At 45.5% G+C, this 17,416-nt stretch overlaps 1 protein-coding gene across 1 annotated transcript in view; it reads right to left on the reverse strand.

Moving 5' to 3' along the window:
* Positions 1-15,355, reverse strand: part of lcor (ligand dependent nuclear receptor corepressor) — a 49,876-nt gene extending 34,521 nt beyond the window's left edge. Inside the window, exon 1 of the mRNA XM_053418892.1 lies at positions 15,243-15,355. Coding sequence (XP_053274867.1) covers positions 15,243-15,339 — 97 coding nt within the window. The 5' untranslated portion in view covers positions 15,340-15,355. The remainder of the gene's footprint in view (positions 1-15,242) is intronic.
* Positions 15,356-17,416: the final 2,061 nt, after the last annotated feature.

Below are 17,416 nucleotides of genomic sequence, written 5' to 3' on the forward strand. Positions count from 1 at the left end.
TTTGTCTCTGTGGTGGCAGAGTTTAACAAGAGTCACTATTATTGTTTATGTTTGTATGAATTATTGAATTGTGGCCGTAAATGTGTTTTGTGAGGTCACAGTGCCTTTGATCTTTGTCACCGGTTTCAAATCGGTTAATCTGTGGTTGAGTTCGAGGAAACGTTTGTGATCAACCACCGGTGACGTCTTCCACTGGTTTGTGAGCTGTTGGGTTGAAGCCTCCAGTTTGAAATATAATATAAAAGTGTGAAGTTGAGTCATTTTCTCATCGACTTCTATAGAAACTACCGGTGGAGTCGCCCCCTGCTGGTCATTAGAGAGAAGACAGGTTCCAGGCACTTCCTCCTTGGCTTCACTTTCCGAACCGGGAGTCTGGTCTAAACTCAGATTAGATGACAAGCGGTGGAGAGTTTGAATGTAAATCAGCGTTAAGAGGGAATCTCCCCAAACTAATAAACCGAGAAGTTGTGGCAAATTAACGAAGCCAAAAACAGATCCGAGGAAAATAAGCAATTACAGATAATCTGACGTCCGACACATTAAAACTCAAGTATTTTCTGTGGCCGTGGTTTTAATGACATTTATTCAGTCGAGCTGAATCGGACGAGTTGTGGTTACGATGCCCGTCTCCGTGTTATGAGTGATTTCTTTGATAGGATTCACACCAGCTGGTCCTTGTGGTTCCGATCTCTCACACTGATTTACACAGGCCTCGGAGCACAGGGCTCTTATTGTTGCGGCAGCGCTGGACGACAAAACGTCCAAACTGCGATGGAAATGAGCCGTGACCAAAAGTGTTTCACGCAACTTTCTGAAATAAGGAAGCTAAATAACGAGAGATTAGAAACACGTCGGGGGAATAACTGTGGCTTCACACGGTCGAGGCAGCAAAGAACTTCTGCTTTTCTTTTTTATGTGAAGAGATGAATACACATACCCAATTTGTAATATTGAATTAATCGAGTGTCAGACTGGGTAATGTAATTACATGGCCAGAAGTATGTGGACACCCCCCCGTCCGCAGATATGTAGATTATCAGAATTCAGTTTGAGAAGTTGAACAATCGTTCTCTTTGTTGTTTGGACATGAAGTTGTACTTTTTCAAAGAGCCAGTTTCATTAGATCACTGGTTCTCTATGTTTCCAGTATAATCCGACTGGTGGCGGCTCAACTTTAACTGTTTTATTCAAGTTCTCTCACTTTAAGTCGAGAGGACCCTGATTTGTTTTTATTCTCTTCACCTGAGCTGCCAGAACCAAACGTGAATATGAAATCTTTATTTTTTAATATATTGTTCTATTCTTTCCTCTGGGACATCACATGACCTGCAGGACCAGATTCCAGCTTCAGAGCAGCTACATTGAAATCTGTGTTCCCCACCCGGGTGTGGAGGAACTGGACTGATCCTCACGGAGCTGTGACCTGAACTCTGTGAACCTCATCACCCAACATCCTCAGGGGCCGGTCTCCTGAATCTCACCCCTGCTCCTGAAGCCGAATAATAAGAAGTCACTGTTTAGATTTGAGTTCCTGTCGCTTCTACTAAAGATCTGTTTACTCTTCTGTTTCTTGTTTCTAGAATGAATTACATGTACGTGAGTGTTACCTTCATTAAGCTGTATTTCTTTCACGATGTATTTGGAAGACACAGACGAAGGAATACGAGAAACCACGGATCAAGAAACTGATCAAGAAATAAAGACGAATCCAGAATTGATCCAAATCTTATCCAAAAACAGACATTAATAAAATCGTGGAGCCGAAACAAGCTTTTCTTTCTCCCTGTCTCAGTAAATTGATTCTCTTTGGTTTCAGATTAAAAAAGCAGTTTAGAAGGTTTTTGGAAGTTGTGGAAAATTCATATTTAACCGATTAATGACGATAAATTAATTGTTGCAAGTGGAGAATTAAAGCTGCCGCACATAGAACAGACGTTGAAGCTCAGCGATTGGACGGTTCTCACCGCGGGGCCTCTCGTGGTGGACGTCGCTCCTCAGCTTCCTGTCCGACTGAAACCAGGTAACGTTCAATGAGCCTGGGACGTTCCAGCGTTGTGTCTACATGTCAGTTGTCAGATGATTCGGCCCCCGAGCTTCACGTCCAGTTTTTTGGGGACAAACTGTCAAAGTCGCCCTTCGCTGACTTTTACCTCCAGCCGAATATAGCCCCGCCCCCTTGACCAGCCGACCGCGGGCTCCTCTTCCCATTTTTTCACCATCTCGCTTCCTTTGATGGGAATTTGAAACCCTCTGGTTTTGACCCTTACATTCATTACTATGGGTTTCAGCTCCTCGCCTGGCGCACAGAGCTCTCATTGTTTTGTCAGAACTGCAAAACCCCAGGCGGCTGAAATCTCCAAATTGCCTGAGTCGGCCGTGTTAATCAAGCGGAGAGGAAAGTGTTTCACGCAGCGTTTTGAGGAGAGCGTGCAGAATAACAACCAATCAGAGTCGCTCCTGTCACACAAACCCAAAACTTCCCCGGAAGCTTCTCTGGAGCGGTGAAAATCCAATTACTTTGAAACACTTAGTGCACATGGATCACAATTTATCTCCCAGTTGGAATATTGAATGCACAGAAATTGCACTTTGATTTTCTTTGTCTCTACTGTGCATCTCTACTCGAGCAAATAATGATTGTATACTGTGTGTGTGTGTGTGTGTGTGTGTGTGTGTGTGTGTTTGTGTGTGTGTTTGTGTGTGTGTTTGTGTGTGTGTGTGGCTGCACAAGTTTCAAATATCTGAACAGTCAAAGCACATGACTCGACGTCTGTCCTGAAGAGAAAGAAAAAATCAACACTGATAGAGAAGCAACACGGTGGAGAGAGAGAGAGAGAGAAGCAAACTGCCTACGCCTCAATTAAGTCTGTGATGAAAACGTGTGCAGCTCCATCGAAGGTGGGTGTGAGAGAAGATACCAGAATTTAGAAAAGTTGCAGAGTATACTGTACGTGCAGCTCGGGCAGAAAAACATGAAGATATTATTGAGCGTGAAGCCGAGAGGCTGATTGATTCCTTCACTGCTGCTTCTGTAGAAGCTGCCGAGGCGCTGGGTGACATAATCTCTACAGAGCGTCACAAAGGATGAAGTGTGGACACCGAGAGAAAAACATGTACGTGGAGAATATTATGAAATATAAAAAGGTTATTGTGAGATGGAAACTGAGGATGAGGAGAGAAACGATGAAGGCCTGAAAGAGGAGAGGACGAGAAAGAAAAGAGATTAAAAACAATTAAACTGTCTAAAATGAAAGAAAGAAGAAGAGGAGAGGAAAGTGATTCAGGGAGAAACGGGGGGGGGGGGAGGGTGAATCAGGAGGAATAAAATAGAGGAGGAGGAGAAGGAGAGAGGGAAGAGAAGATGGAGAGGATGGAGATAAAAATACAACTGACATTTCTCCTGGCAGTGACGGGAGTGACGGCGGCGTTTGTTGTTTGACCTTCACTTTTATTGGTGTGTGTGCATGTGTGTGTCTGTATGTGTGTGTGTGTGAGTGTGTGAGTGTGTGTGTGTAGCCTGGTGGGCTTGACACCTAACTGAGGGTGACACGGTCGCACACAGAGGAGCTCAGGCCCCCCCCCAGCTCTGCCGGCCGGCCCGGCCCTCACACAGCACAGCTGGCCCTGTCACCTCCACTTATCCCGACCAAGCCTCTACAGTAGCAGTGTGTGTGTCTGTGTGTGTGTGTGTGTGTGTTTGTTACTGTCCCACTGCAGCGTGGAACCGTAAATTATCTGCAGGTTTGTTGTCCAGCACTAACGTCTCCAAACCAGAGCTCCCATAACAACTAGTCACGACCAGCGACCAATTCATTCTGGTAAAAATGCTCAAAGGGGAATTGTGTGTTTTATTGTGGAGTTGAATATTTGCAGGTCTCATTCAGTAAGAAGTGTGTCGACCAGGTCTGATCCACTTACGAATCATTTTTAATGGTTCATTCATTTCTGGAAAATGAAAACCAGGAGTCGACTCTTCCTTCTTTCACACCTGTGATTGGCTCAGAGCTTCAGACTCTGAACCAATCACAGGAAGTAGAGACAGAATTAAACAGTAGAAGAAGAGGAAGAAGAAGAAGAAGAAGAGGAACAAGAAGATAAACCTGTGACTCGCACTGATTCAATCGATGTGGATTCAAAAGAGAATCAACAGTTTTATATGAATCTTTAGATTTAGATCTAAATCCAAATGAACCTGACCCACTTGTTCAGAACTTAAGGGAGACTCTGGTCCGATGACCGGGGGCGGGGGGGGGGGGGGCGCTTCGTGTTCCTCCGCCTCTCCTCCAGAAAACTCTTCTGCCAAATGCAACTTCACCAAACACAGCTCATTATTCACCCGCCTGCAGGTGATGAAATGTGTATCTGTGCAAACAGAACAATGAACTCAACACAACTCGTAGAGCAGCGTGTGCACACCTACATGTGAGCAGCAGGTCTGCAGGGAGGATACACAACACTCGAGGAGACAAAGACACAAATGGCTGGAGAGGTGGGAGTGGAGGAGGAGTGGGCGGGAGACTGGGAGACAGAACGTCTCCTCGTCTCACGTCTCGAGGACACTGAGCCTCAGCTCCTTCCTTTGTTTGACCAATTTTGTGGAGGCAACACAATCGATGGCAGACGCAGAACGGAAACTTCAGGAACAGACGGTGAGAGGTGAAGTTTCCTGTTCTTGCTTTTTCTCTCCTGGAGTTAAAAATGTTCAGGATCAGAAGTCTGGTGATATTATTCACTCTCCTTAATTTCAAATTTACAAAACCAACAGTGGATGACACACATGATGTTTGTGTTTCCAATGAAGTGTCACACTAAAGCAACTCATGCACTGACTGCAAAATCCACAACATGCTTTTAAAAGTAACAACACAACTACAAACGGACACACAATCACAAACGATCAGAGTTTCTTTCTGCAGTAAACTGAGAACACACATGTTGACATTTTCTTGAACTGTCAATGATTCTTAGGATGTTGTTATCAAACTGTTATGACCTAAATTCATCCAGATTATAGAACTTGAAAATATTAGATAAGTTTGTTTTTGTTAAATCTGTTATAAACAATGTTTATTGTGTAAAGTTACAGTTTTCAGATCAGAAATAAACCGACTGATATCTGTATAAATGTAACAATAATAATATAAATAAATGACGACAAATGTGGCACAATATTGGAACAGTAAAACCAAATGTCCACATCGGGGATACAGATGTTGTGTTATATGATATTTCATAACAATATCTGGAGAGCCGGCCGATGACTAACGAGCTGATCTTCATCTCAAACTGCTGGGAGCTCCACTCGGACTCGTCAGTACAGACCCTGTCTGTCGCTCTGTGTGGACGACTGACAGGGAGGTCAGTCTCCTGGAGTCAGAGCCCGACGCAGCCTGCAGCTCCACGGAGCGCCACAGGGGGCGCTGCTCTGTTCTGCTCCTCCTCACAAAGACGTCTGTGTGGTTTGAACAACGGTGACATCGCCGAGGCCTCCTCCTCCTCCACCGCGTTCAGGAAGGAGGGAGGAGATAAATCACCACAGACACAAGAGGAGGTGAAGAAGAATAAAATGACCAGACGCTGAAATTAAACTGAAAGTGAGAGGGTCACACTGAGTGGGAGGTTGGTGCTCTCTCTCTCCCCCTCTCTCTCTCCCCCTCTCTCTCTCTCTCTCTCTCTCTGTTGACGAGCGTCACGCAGAGAAAGACCGAAACACGCCGGAGGAGAAAAACAACTGTTTGTGGTGATAAAAGTAGATAAAATGAACTCCAAGGTTCAGATTCCACCTGCCCCCCCCCCTCGGAGCGCAGGAGCAGGAAGTGCCTCACACACACACACCCACACCTTCAGAGGAGATTACACCGGCGACCTCTGCGTCCCCAAGGTCACAGAGTTTCTCTCACGTCACTTTTAAAAGTCACTTCGCCGCATGTTAATAACTCTCACTGGAACCAGGAGTGAAACCTGATTCTAACTGGGACGTGCTGCAGCTTCAGATGAAGAGCCAGAGGCGGGGGGAAGGGGGGGGGGGGGTGGGGGGTTTGATGTCCAAACAGGTTGGAGCAGGTTTTCCTTGTGCTAAAGATTTGGAGACATACTTCACTTCAACACCGGTGGATTCACTTTCATCAGGGAGATCCAGTTACAAAGTTCAGCTACAAGATGTTTAGACTTCACTTGGATGAAGGTGAATAAATCCAAGATCAGTAAAACATCACGATCAAGTGTGAAGGCAGTCTTTCACAATAAAAGCATTGTAATGTGAAGACACTGGACTTTGGTTATTATTTCTGTTACCAAAGATTCAAAGCAGATTCTTTCACTGAGAAGTTCCTTTGTACAAACACAACACAGCTCAACACATGATGTGTTCCGGATCACGACTCATGTTCACTTTTGTGTTGACAATACAACAATGGAAAAAGTTCCACAAAACTGACTGGGATATTTTTGTTCTCACATTTAACCGCTCTGTAACGTTTCAGGGGGAAATGACTTGAATACAGGTTTGAATTCATCTTAAGTTTAAAACAGAGAAATGTATTAAGAGGAATCTCAGCTACAATATTTGTTTTCTTTCTATTAATTATTGTGATATTTTTTGAAGAGATAAAGGATGCAGAGCCGTCACTGGATTTGAATGTTTTTACCTTTGGATCTAAATCTTGTAAAAAGCTTCAGGAGGTTTATTGATGCTGCTACTTTATGATTTCCTTTCATCCCACTTTGTTTCTCGTTGTGTTTGAACCAAAAGCCATATCCCTGATCTGATTTTCTTCATTTATTCTTTGAACAGATAAAAGGAAATTCATATATAATATATTTAAATTAGGACAAGTTCTCATATTGAAGTTTGTGTTGCAACGTCTTTTGTTCCATTTTTTAAAAACCTGATCCGTCAAAGAAAAGAACATTTTGAGGCTTTTCCAGTTAATTTCCCTCCAGAGAGATTTTTCTTCTTGGACTCATTTGCATGCTGATGTCTTCAGAAAGACACCGGAGACAAAGACAGGGTTTTAATTGTCGGCTGCATATTTTAAACCTCAGTCTGTGTGTGTGAGGGTTTTACCTGCGTCTCATGTCCGAGGCCAAATCATAATGAAGTCCCATTCACACTTTGAATTGCAAATAATTGCCTTTTGTTTCCGTGTCATATGTTGTGCAAACCTCATCTGTCATGTGTCCTCGCAGGGTCTGTTGCACAAAAGCAACATACCTCACCCCACCCTCCCCCGACTCTCCTTCTCCCCCCTCACATTTCCCAGGGTGCACCTGTGGGCACGCTGCCATGCCCAGTGGGTGCAGAAGCTTTTAAACAAACATGCACAGATTAAAAACCTCAATTAAACATCGACGCAGAAAACTCTCATTCTAATACAGCAAACAACACAACACACATACACACACACAGACACACACTAAAAGCACTGTATCACCTCATCAATGTGTATTTGTGTCAATATCTCGTTTTTAATTACTCTCATTATACAATTAATCTGTTGTTTGTGAGTCTTCTGTTAACGTACATGTCTTTTTGTTTTCTCTTCTAATTATATTAAGTGAGATTTTCACTGTTAGAAAGTTGGATGTATATTTGCTCCTTTTAGAAAACTCTCACGCTCCGATGTGAACAACAGTCATATAAAGTTCAGTCAAATCTAATCAGTCATAAAGACCAATATCAGGAATCATAAATTCTCCTCAGCACGCTCCCGTCCCCAGAGACACAAACTGAATAATAAAAACAAGAACACACTGTAATTGGATTGTTTCTATTAATGTATATATATATATATATATGAAAATACTGCAATAAAAAAAAATACAAACACAGAAATGTTATTCACTCTGTTAAAAAACCCAGCATCTGATAGTTAATCCTCAACACGCAGTATCTCTACTATATCCTCTGAGATATTTTTGGCTTTCTTGATTTTGGCGACACCTCTGGTAAGAAGAGGTAACTGCAGCCCACAGACACGCTTTAAGATTCATTTTATTCTGGATCTCATTTCTCAGCCGTCAGCCAATGAGACGACAGGATATTTATTTACACGACAGAACTGCAGATGATTCCTTTGATGATCGGGAGCAGACGGACTGTCCCTTTAACTCTGAACCATGACAGCTTAACACTGCTTAACCGACTGCTCAGCCCGGTTATTATCTCATTAGCCGCTTCCTCTGGTTCGGGAATGCTGAGGTGCCACTTAGTATTAATTAATCGTTAATGACTGTGTGGATGGTTCAAACTTTTACTTTAATTCCATTAATGGTGAAGACTCCGGGAGGAGCAGGGACTTGAGGACTAACTGGTTTAAATGACAAGGTGTTAGGGGACGTCTCATTGTCCTCACACAGAGGAAGACGCAGCTGAACATCCTCTGTTTCCAAGATGCAAGTACGACAAGCACACACACACAGACACACACACACGCACACACACGCACACACACGCACACACACGCACACTCAGGGTCGTCCAAGCCATTGATCGAATGCTCTGAAAAGCAAATTGCTCAAATATGACCTTCCACACAAAAGCAGCCATTATTGAAGAAGCAGGAGGAATTCACTAAAGGCGGGTCCGAGTAAACATTCCTGCTGCTCTAAAGCACCTCTCACCAGTGCGTGTGTGTGTGTGCGTGTGCGTGTGTGTGCGTGTGTGAGCCCACATGGCGTCAGTGTCCAAAGAACTGTACCAAGGAGGTCAGGTAGCTCACATAACCAAAGAAACTCTCTCTCCCCCCTCTCTCTCTCTCTCACACACAATAGAACGCTTACATAAATTTTAGGTTGAGTCAGGGTGTGTGTGTGTGTGTGTGTGTGTGTGTGTGTGTGTGTGTGTGTGTACAAAGTTTAAGGAAACAAAGGACTTTGGTCTGTGCTCGGCCTGAAGGAGAGAGGAGAGAGAGTCGAATCTAAAGCTCAAGAAGATTCACTCGTTTTAATCCAGGATCCACAAACATCTGATATTCTGCAAAAGCTGAATCCAAAGTGAACATATTAAAAATAAAAGATTTAAAAAAGACATTTCCTTTGGCCTTTGTCTTTGTTTTCTTAAATTTGACTCATTACGTGATATGAACAGAACATGAAGAAACTAAATCAAATATCAAAGTTCATCTGTATCATCGGCTTCATCTGTTCATCTAAATGAGATGAATTCAAGGATAAATATGTTTCTGATGATGACACGTACAGTCCTTCATATAGATGTGTGTGTGTGGGTGTCTATGACTCACACACACACACACACACACAGACACACACACAGTCCACACTGCATCAACCTTTGCCTTAAACCGTTTCTGTCACAATCGTTTGAAGTTCAACAACAAACCTGAGGAAGACGATCATAAACGTTTCAACAGGGGAAGCAACTGCAAATATTTTCAATGCTGATCATTTTCTTTATTAATTAATCAGTAATTTGGTTCATAAAGTGTCAGAAGACATCAATCAGGAACTTCAGAAGCCGGAGCAGGTGACATCTGCTCTTTAGTGCTGCAGGATATTCTTCTCTCCACTGATTCACTAACACATTGATTCAAGTTCTCACCTCTAATGAAACAAATAAAAGGAAAAGATGATAAATTTGAGCTTATTACAAAACGATGACAACAAACATGTCAACCTCTTCAGAATCTTCAAGACGACGCAACTCTCAAAAATAAAACGCACAAAATCTCCCGTTATTGTTTTGACACATATTCACGAACCCCCGGGGGAAGAAACTGACAAAAAAACCACACTGGCAAAATCAAATCAAATATAAATAACATCAATGAAGCGACTTTATCGGGAAAATTTAAGAAGAATAACAAAACAAAAAGTCTTTTTTAGAAATTCCGCCGCCTGCTTCGTCTCTCGAGACTCAAAACGAGTTTGTTCTTTTAAATCTGTCAAACTTTGAATCTGCTCAACACGACGATTACCTCCTGAAACATTTCACTCATTTCTCAACAGCCTGCAAAGAACAAGATGAATCGTCTGTTTCCTGCTCAGGAACAGATTCCTGCGTACAGGATGAAAGCGGCGGGCGCGGAACCAGAACGACGGCGGTTTGAATCCTCCTGGCCGTTTAGATGAATGTGCGTTTGAACATGAGGCGCTGGAAAAGAGCACGCCGGTCGCTGGCCGTTCTCCGGATAAATAATGGCTCATAAACACACACACACACACACACACACACACACACACACACACACACACACACACACACGTGCGCACACACACCTTCTGTCGACACACACCCGGTGCCACTGGTGTATTTTGCTTCTCCACAGATTGCAGTGGAACCTCCCCACCCCGAAGAGAGCAGCCCTCCTCCCACGGGGCTCCTGGTTGGCATGGATCCGCCCCTGAGATAGCTCCACACACACACACACACACACACACACACAGTAGTGGGGGGTGTGGGGGGGGGGGGGGGGGACTATGACTATGAATGTGTAATGAGGAGGAGATTTACAGCGCTGGCACCCGGTCGGGTCCGATGGGTGGATCGCTGCCACTCTCTCCGGCAGCTCCCGATAAATGTGCCATGTTTTGTTTCCCTTTTCAAAACGCCCATGAAAAGAATTAGCAAGATGTGAAAGTAGAAGGCCGATCTCTGGGGGCGTCCATCTGTCCATTACTGAAGTAAAAGCCTGCCGTTCGGGGGGGGGGGGGGGGGGGGGGGGGGGGGGGTTGTTGAGGCGATGAGACGAGGGTTTGACTCAGTGGGTAATGGACAGAGTGGACGGAGAGATAAATAGATCGATGGACACATAAACAGAAATGAGGAAAGATCTGTTCATTTAATGAGGATGTGCAGGAGGAGAGAGGAGCTGGCAGGTCGTGGCTTCACAGCAGAGGAGGAGGAGGAGGAGGAGGAGGAGGAGGAGGAGAGATCTGAAGTCTTCATGACCCTCGACCGCCTGCCTTGTTAAACTCTCGTGACAAAATCAGCTCGATTCCACTCAGAACTCGTTAATCTGCATCAAACAGAGGAATCGAAGCTGCCGGAGCTACAGAGCTGCAGCAGCTAGCCAAACAAGTAATATGAGTTTTAACCATTTTAATATCTGATTATTTAAAATCAAACCAATCAACAAGCTCGATGGTCCCTGTTCACATCCGCCCGGTTGAGCCAATCACAATCACTCATCTTAACTGGGGAGTGTTTGATGGGACGGCTGATGGGAGGACCGTCCAATGGGAGCGCAGCCTGAACGTGGTCGTTTCTCTAGAAGAAGAATCTGCTGACAGGTCCACGGCTCTGATTGGCTGAAGGTCAGAAATCATCTGAGAGGTTCTTGGTTTCTGACATTTTGATCTGAAGAAACGATATTTGATGATAACTTTTAGGGAGGAGGGACAAGGGGGTGTGGTTTCACTCTGACTGGTTAAAGACAAAGATGGGTTGAGATTCTGTTGATCGTATGTTTTCCTTTAAGTTCAAGTGTCAATAAAAGCCACAAATCACTTGTTGGACTTGTTTTTGAACAACATCTTTGATCACGGACTGTAGAAGCTTCAGTATCATCGAACCTTCCCTCATCTCACGGCTCTGTAGGTGACATCCTGCAGCTCGAACCCTCCTCCTGGACGCTCTCCTCACTTCTCTCTCACACTCAGAATCTGAAGATCTAATCCCAGCAAAGACCCAAACTGTAACTGGGCCAGCTGACTCGACCTGTGGAGCCGATCCGCCTGCGAGGAGGTGTCGGATGTAGAAACACAATCTGCTGCTCAGACTCACACCTCCCTCTCTCTCTCTCTCTCCCTCTCTCTCCCTCTCTCTCTCTCTCCGGCACACAGTCTGTCTCTCCACAGCACCGCCACAACCTTTCAGCAATCAAATTAGCTGCACTCTCTTACCCAGGACACGGTGCCAGAGGAATCAGCAGTTGGGCTTTAATTGCTACCAACTAATAATGTTAACCTTTCTATGGCATACAGGCCCTACTTTATTATCAGAGCAGCACAGGGCAGTGAGACGGGGGCGTGTCCATCTGCACCAGCTCGAATAAAACCTGTGAGACGTCCACCTTCGTTACCAGACCTTCTGAAACCAAACCACTCCCACACGAGGATCAGTAAATCCTCGATAACACTTCAAAGTTTTAATTTCCGGCCGCCCAGAAGTGTTTTTGGAAGAATAATCTTTTTTTTTTTTACCTTCGCAGAGGAGGTTGTGTTTTCATTTTACAATGTTTTAATGAATTTCTAAAGAAACGATGCAGAGATCTTAATGAAACATCTATTTATTCATTGTTTACATTTTGAGGTTTGGAGGATTTTCAAAAATCCAAGTCTCAAATCCGATGATTCAATAACAGATTTTAACCTTTGTTTTTTATTCCAACTAAAAAAAAACCATTTAACTCATTTCCCCTTTAATCTTTTTTTTCGAGTAAAAGTTCAAGAGTTCGTTTAATTTTGTGTTTGAAGATTTAATATCTGGGATTTTTGACATTTGAAGACGTCCTCTTGCTCCACATGGAAACTAGCTGCTAAGCTACTCGGTCAAATTGTTATGAACTTATCAATATGTCAGATTCATAAATAGAACAATGAACAAACTTGTACAAGACGGCTGCCGGCACCAAACCTGGAGGCTCCTCTGTGTTCTAAAGTTTTTTTTGTTATTTTTACTTTTGGTGAACTACTTCCTCAGCCGGTCAGAACATGAACTCTCTCAACGCTCCAGCTCCTCACAGTCCAGAGCTGATTACACCTCAAACCAACATGTCAGACTTCAATCTGAGCGCTGATAACCGGCACCGCTGCTCGGCCCTAAAACCAGTCACGCTGTTCACTGGTTCACGCTCTGCAAACCAGTGAACAGCACCAAGCAGAGAGAAGAGGAAACGTGTCGACCCAACGACCCCCGCATGCATCGACAACACAAACACACACAGAGCCACAGCAACATCCAGCCTTGAGTTCATTGTTGTGTTTGTATCCCCCCGTGGTAACATTGTGATATTACTACAAAGATTCAAGGTGCACAATAGCGAGCATGCAGTGTGTTTATCATCCTGATGGTTTCTCTATTGACGGGAGAATCATATAGGATTTCTCCGGGGGGGGGGGGGGGGGGTCTCACCGAGGAATCTGAATCACATCCTTCCACTGTCTGACAGCACGGAGCTCGGCTGCATGAGGCTCAGACCCAGTGATCCACTAAACCATTAAAAAACTGCTTTCATCAGAGAGTCAGTGTAAACAAGAGCAGGACACCAACACCTCTTTAACTCCAACGTCAGGTCCACCACTAAGAAAGACCAGTGACTCCTTCCCCATTGCCAGTAGAGGAGTTTCACTTTCTGTCCCCCCCCCCACCCACCCAGTGAGTCATGCTGGACTTCATGAACCCGTAACAAACCTCACTTTCCTCCACGATACACAAACAAATACACAAACGTTCACAAGCCTTCGCGACTGTTTCTGCACCAAAGCCCAGAAGCTGCAGCTTCAGCATCTCCACTAACACAACAAGAAAAGAGAGAAGAGGAAGAATTGAGCTCGTTCCCTCGTGTTCATCACACCCGGAGCTGGACGCCGTGAAAAGACACGTCCACTCTGAGCTGTCACTGGACATCACGTCCACGGACATGTGGCTCTCGATGGAGACGTGACACTGAGGTGAAACTGCCAACTTGGCACCTGAAGTCCAACCTGAGGCACCGGGGGGAGAACAGAAAGGCAACCCCCCCCACACACACCCACACACTAACACACACACACACACACACACACACAGGGGAAGGAGTCAAGCAGCTCTTCAGGAATCTGCACACACTAATGTGGATGTGACAGAAGAAGCTTATTCATGGATTTTTGATTATGGCAGCAGGAATTTATCAAAACGCACTTTTCTTGAGAAGATTTGATATCAGTTAAAATCCCACAGGCAGAATGAAAGGGGAGTTGCCTTGTGTTTACACTGGTCACTGGGATTCCTTATGTCTCTACACGCTGAGCTGCAGGACTGGAGGTCAGAGATTAACCAACCTTTTAATTTACCAGTGCATCCCTTCATCAGGAGCGTTTCTCACTAAAAAGCCCCCCGGCGGCCCACTCGGAATCAGGCCACGGGAGTTATCAGAGGGCGCTCGGGTGGGGAAGTAGGTGACAGGTCAACGCGCAACATCTGGACTCAGAACTGCAGCCAAAAACATGTGGATCCGCATCAACACCCCGAGTCCTCAGCTGCTGCTGCGCCGATAAAAGCCAGATTAGGAGCCGAGGAGACCGGGAGGTTACAGGGATCAGGGCCGAAGAGTGGACGGTAATCTGACATCACATCGGGATCGGTGGATGCGACCGGATTAAATAGCTAATGAAGTACATCAGATATGGTGGAGTGAGGGGGGGGGGGCTGATGCATGGAGGAGAAAATCCCAAATAAAAGGAGGAGTGGGAGTGGAGCCGGATTGTTTTGAAATGTTGTGCAGGAGGACAAAGACACGTGTGATGCACTGCAGTGACCCACACCTCCGTGCTGTCAACACTACGATCACACACACGGAACCTCGGGGACGGACCCGCTCAGGACCTGGACCCGAGTGGACCCGGACCCGGACTTCTCCCCTCCACCTCCTGCAGCGACGTCTCAACAAGTACCGAGGCCGCCGAGCAGGAGCCGCGTCCCCGCGCGTCGACCCCCGGACACACCAAATTATTCCCACTGACATTTTCCCCCAATGCAGCAATGCGCGCTCCCAAAAGCCGATTTCCAGGGCAGGGGAGGAGGGGGGGCGTTATGTTTGGAGATTGGGAGCGCGCACCGCCCTCCCCCCCACCTAAAAAAACTCAACCCGGAGGCGCGCACGCGGGCACGGGCCGGCCTATAGCGGGGAAGCCCATTGGCTGACGCGCGGCTCCATCGGCACACGTGACGCGCCCTGCTTACAATAAATAAACAGCTATAGAATAAATGTATAAAAACCAACAAGCAGCAGAGTGCGTGGACAAAACAACACGCACACAGGTGACACACAAACACAGACACACAAACACGCGGCGCGCAGGTGGCACACCTGGACACGCGCACGGCACAAGCACCCAAAGTTGGAGAGGACGCTCGTGGACGCGTCCGGAGCAGAAAGATGACAGCTCCGCGGAGCCTATGGAGCAGTGGACATTACCCCGGCTCCGTGCGCTCCACACTCCCGACACAAACACGCGCACCACCGGCGACCCCCCTGGAGCGCGGCGCACACACGCACGCACACTATGCCAAGCGAGCTTACCTACACAGTGAATGAGTTTGTGCCTCCAAGAGTCAAGTTCCTGCCGAAAGCCGCGCCTCTCTACCGTGCATTGCTGCCTTTTGCACAGACTCGCCATTTTCTGTCGGCCCCTCCCGTGGGCGCGCACATACTGCTGGGTGCTTCCCTGCGCGCACGTCACCGGTGGTTTTTATTCTAGGGCTGGGTGGAGTGAGATATGAGGGGGACGGGGCTGCAGCATCCCCCTTTCTATAGCTCACGCTTATTTGTCCCACCCACCGAAAGCCTCCTCCTCCTTCTCCTCCTCCTCCTCCATCCTTCCTTCCTTCCTTCCTTCCAAACATATCTCTCTCTCTCTCTCTCTCTCTCTCTCCCCCCCCCCCCCCCCCCCCCCCCACTCTTTACTGGGATGTTTGTCTGTTTTTAATGTTGTATAGGGGACAGCACGTGGCTCCAAATTTGCCGTGGCTTAAAGCTCTATATGTGTGTCAAAGGGCGCGTGGGGGGGGGGGGGGGGGGATTTAAAATGCGCATGTAAAGACAGTGCATTGTTGAAATTAACAGATGTGTGTGTGTGTGTGTGTGTGTGTGTGTGTGTGTGTGTGTGTGTGTGTGTGTGTGTGTGAGCACAGGGGGAGAAACTGCATTCTGCATTTTAACAGGTCGTGTTTTACAGAGAGAGATTGTTTCCAAAAAAAAAAAAAATCTGCTGAAGTTTCAGGAAATGGAAATAACACCCGAGAGTCTGCAAAGTGCACACATGTCCCTGCTGGTCTGGGAACAGTGACATCACTAATATCCGTGAATTCACACCAATATTATTTATCCAATTAAAGGATTAGCACAAGTTCTTCTTTGAGGGATTAGGTCTTAATAGAGTAATTAATAAACGCTCTCTAAACTCAGATCCTGGGTGTTTTCTGTGATCTGCATGACATATATTTTTTTTTAGATTAGATTCAACTTTATTGTCATTGCACAGTACATGTACTTATACAACGAAATGCAGTTTAGCATCTAACCAGAAGTGCAAAAAAAGGCAGTAAAGTGCAGAGTATTGTGCGTATTTAAAGTGGAATGTAGATATGTACAGTAAGAAATATATATGGAATAGTACAGTATTAACAGGTATTGTATGATATAAGAACTATGAGCAAGATATAAATATATAAATATATATATATGCACGGCTGCAGCCATGATATGTGAAAATCTTGTGATATAATCCTTAAGAAACTTAAAAGCAACATTGAGCTATTGATCCTAATAAGACAGAATGTTGGTTGTGGTGTTTACCAACGAAGAAGAACTTCAGGGACACACAAAACACTTGTCGTACTTTCATGTGATTTGTTGTCGTGCTCTGGTGTTTGTTGTGATTTGCACTTCAGGGTCAGAGAAGTTAAGATCGAGACACAATGAATGCATTTGATTAGTTTCTTGCTGATTCCAGGGAAACAGACGCAGATGGGTCAAAGGTCACCGAAGTTGAACTCAAAGCAAACGTTGTATTCTCCTCTTCACGCTCACAGATTGATAGTGAACAGGAAGTTTCACCAGGGACACATTCACCGTGTCCTCCACCTGCGTTCACCCCAACCAGAAACAAGACAACACACATATTCACCTTCGTTATTAGATGTTCTGATACTTGGTCCTTGTGGAGGAATGTGCTCGACTGAGAGTCTTTCTAATCGATAAGTGATTAATCAGCTTTTATTTTCAACACTGAACGTCAAGCTTCTTTTTTTAAATTTGTCTTAAACAGCAGGTGTCTCCTCGTCTCGGTTTGTCCCCCGAGAACCAGAAACCAGGACGTTTGGGTTTGGCTGCATTTAGGTCACCTTCCTTCTCCACTCAGCGTTTTCCTCGGCTCTTTGGTGAATTAAAGTCTTATCGGCTCTGAATCCATATCGGCTCATTTAACTAACCCAACACCTCGGTGCAGATGTTTCTAACGCTCGGCAGGAACGATAAATCACGTTCCATAAAAGAACCGCAACCAAACGCCGGACTAATCACCAAATTGAAACGTGGAACGAGCGAGCGGCGCTAAGAGGAAGCTCGCTGCCGCTTTTATAACCCGGCAGAGACGCCCGGGCAGGACATAAAGAGGAAGAGGAGGCAAGGGCAAACGCTTTAAAAGCTGGAGCACTCCGGCTAATTAAAGGGGTAGTGCACCCAAAAATGAAAAT

The sequence above is a fragment of the Pleuronectes platessa genome, chromosome 3, assembly GCF_947347685.1.
Source record: "Pleuronectes platessa chromosome 3, fPlePla1.1, whole genome shotgun sequence".
Classification (NCBI taxonomy): Eukaryota; Metazoa; Chordata; class Actinopteri; order Pleuronectiformes; family Pleuronectidae; genus Pleuronectes; species Pleuronectes platessa.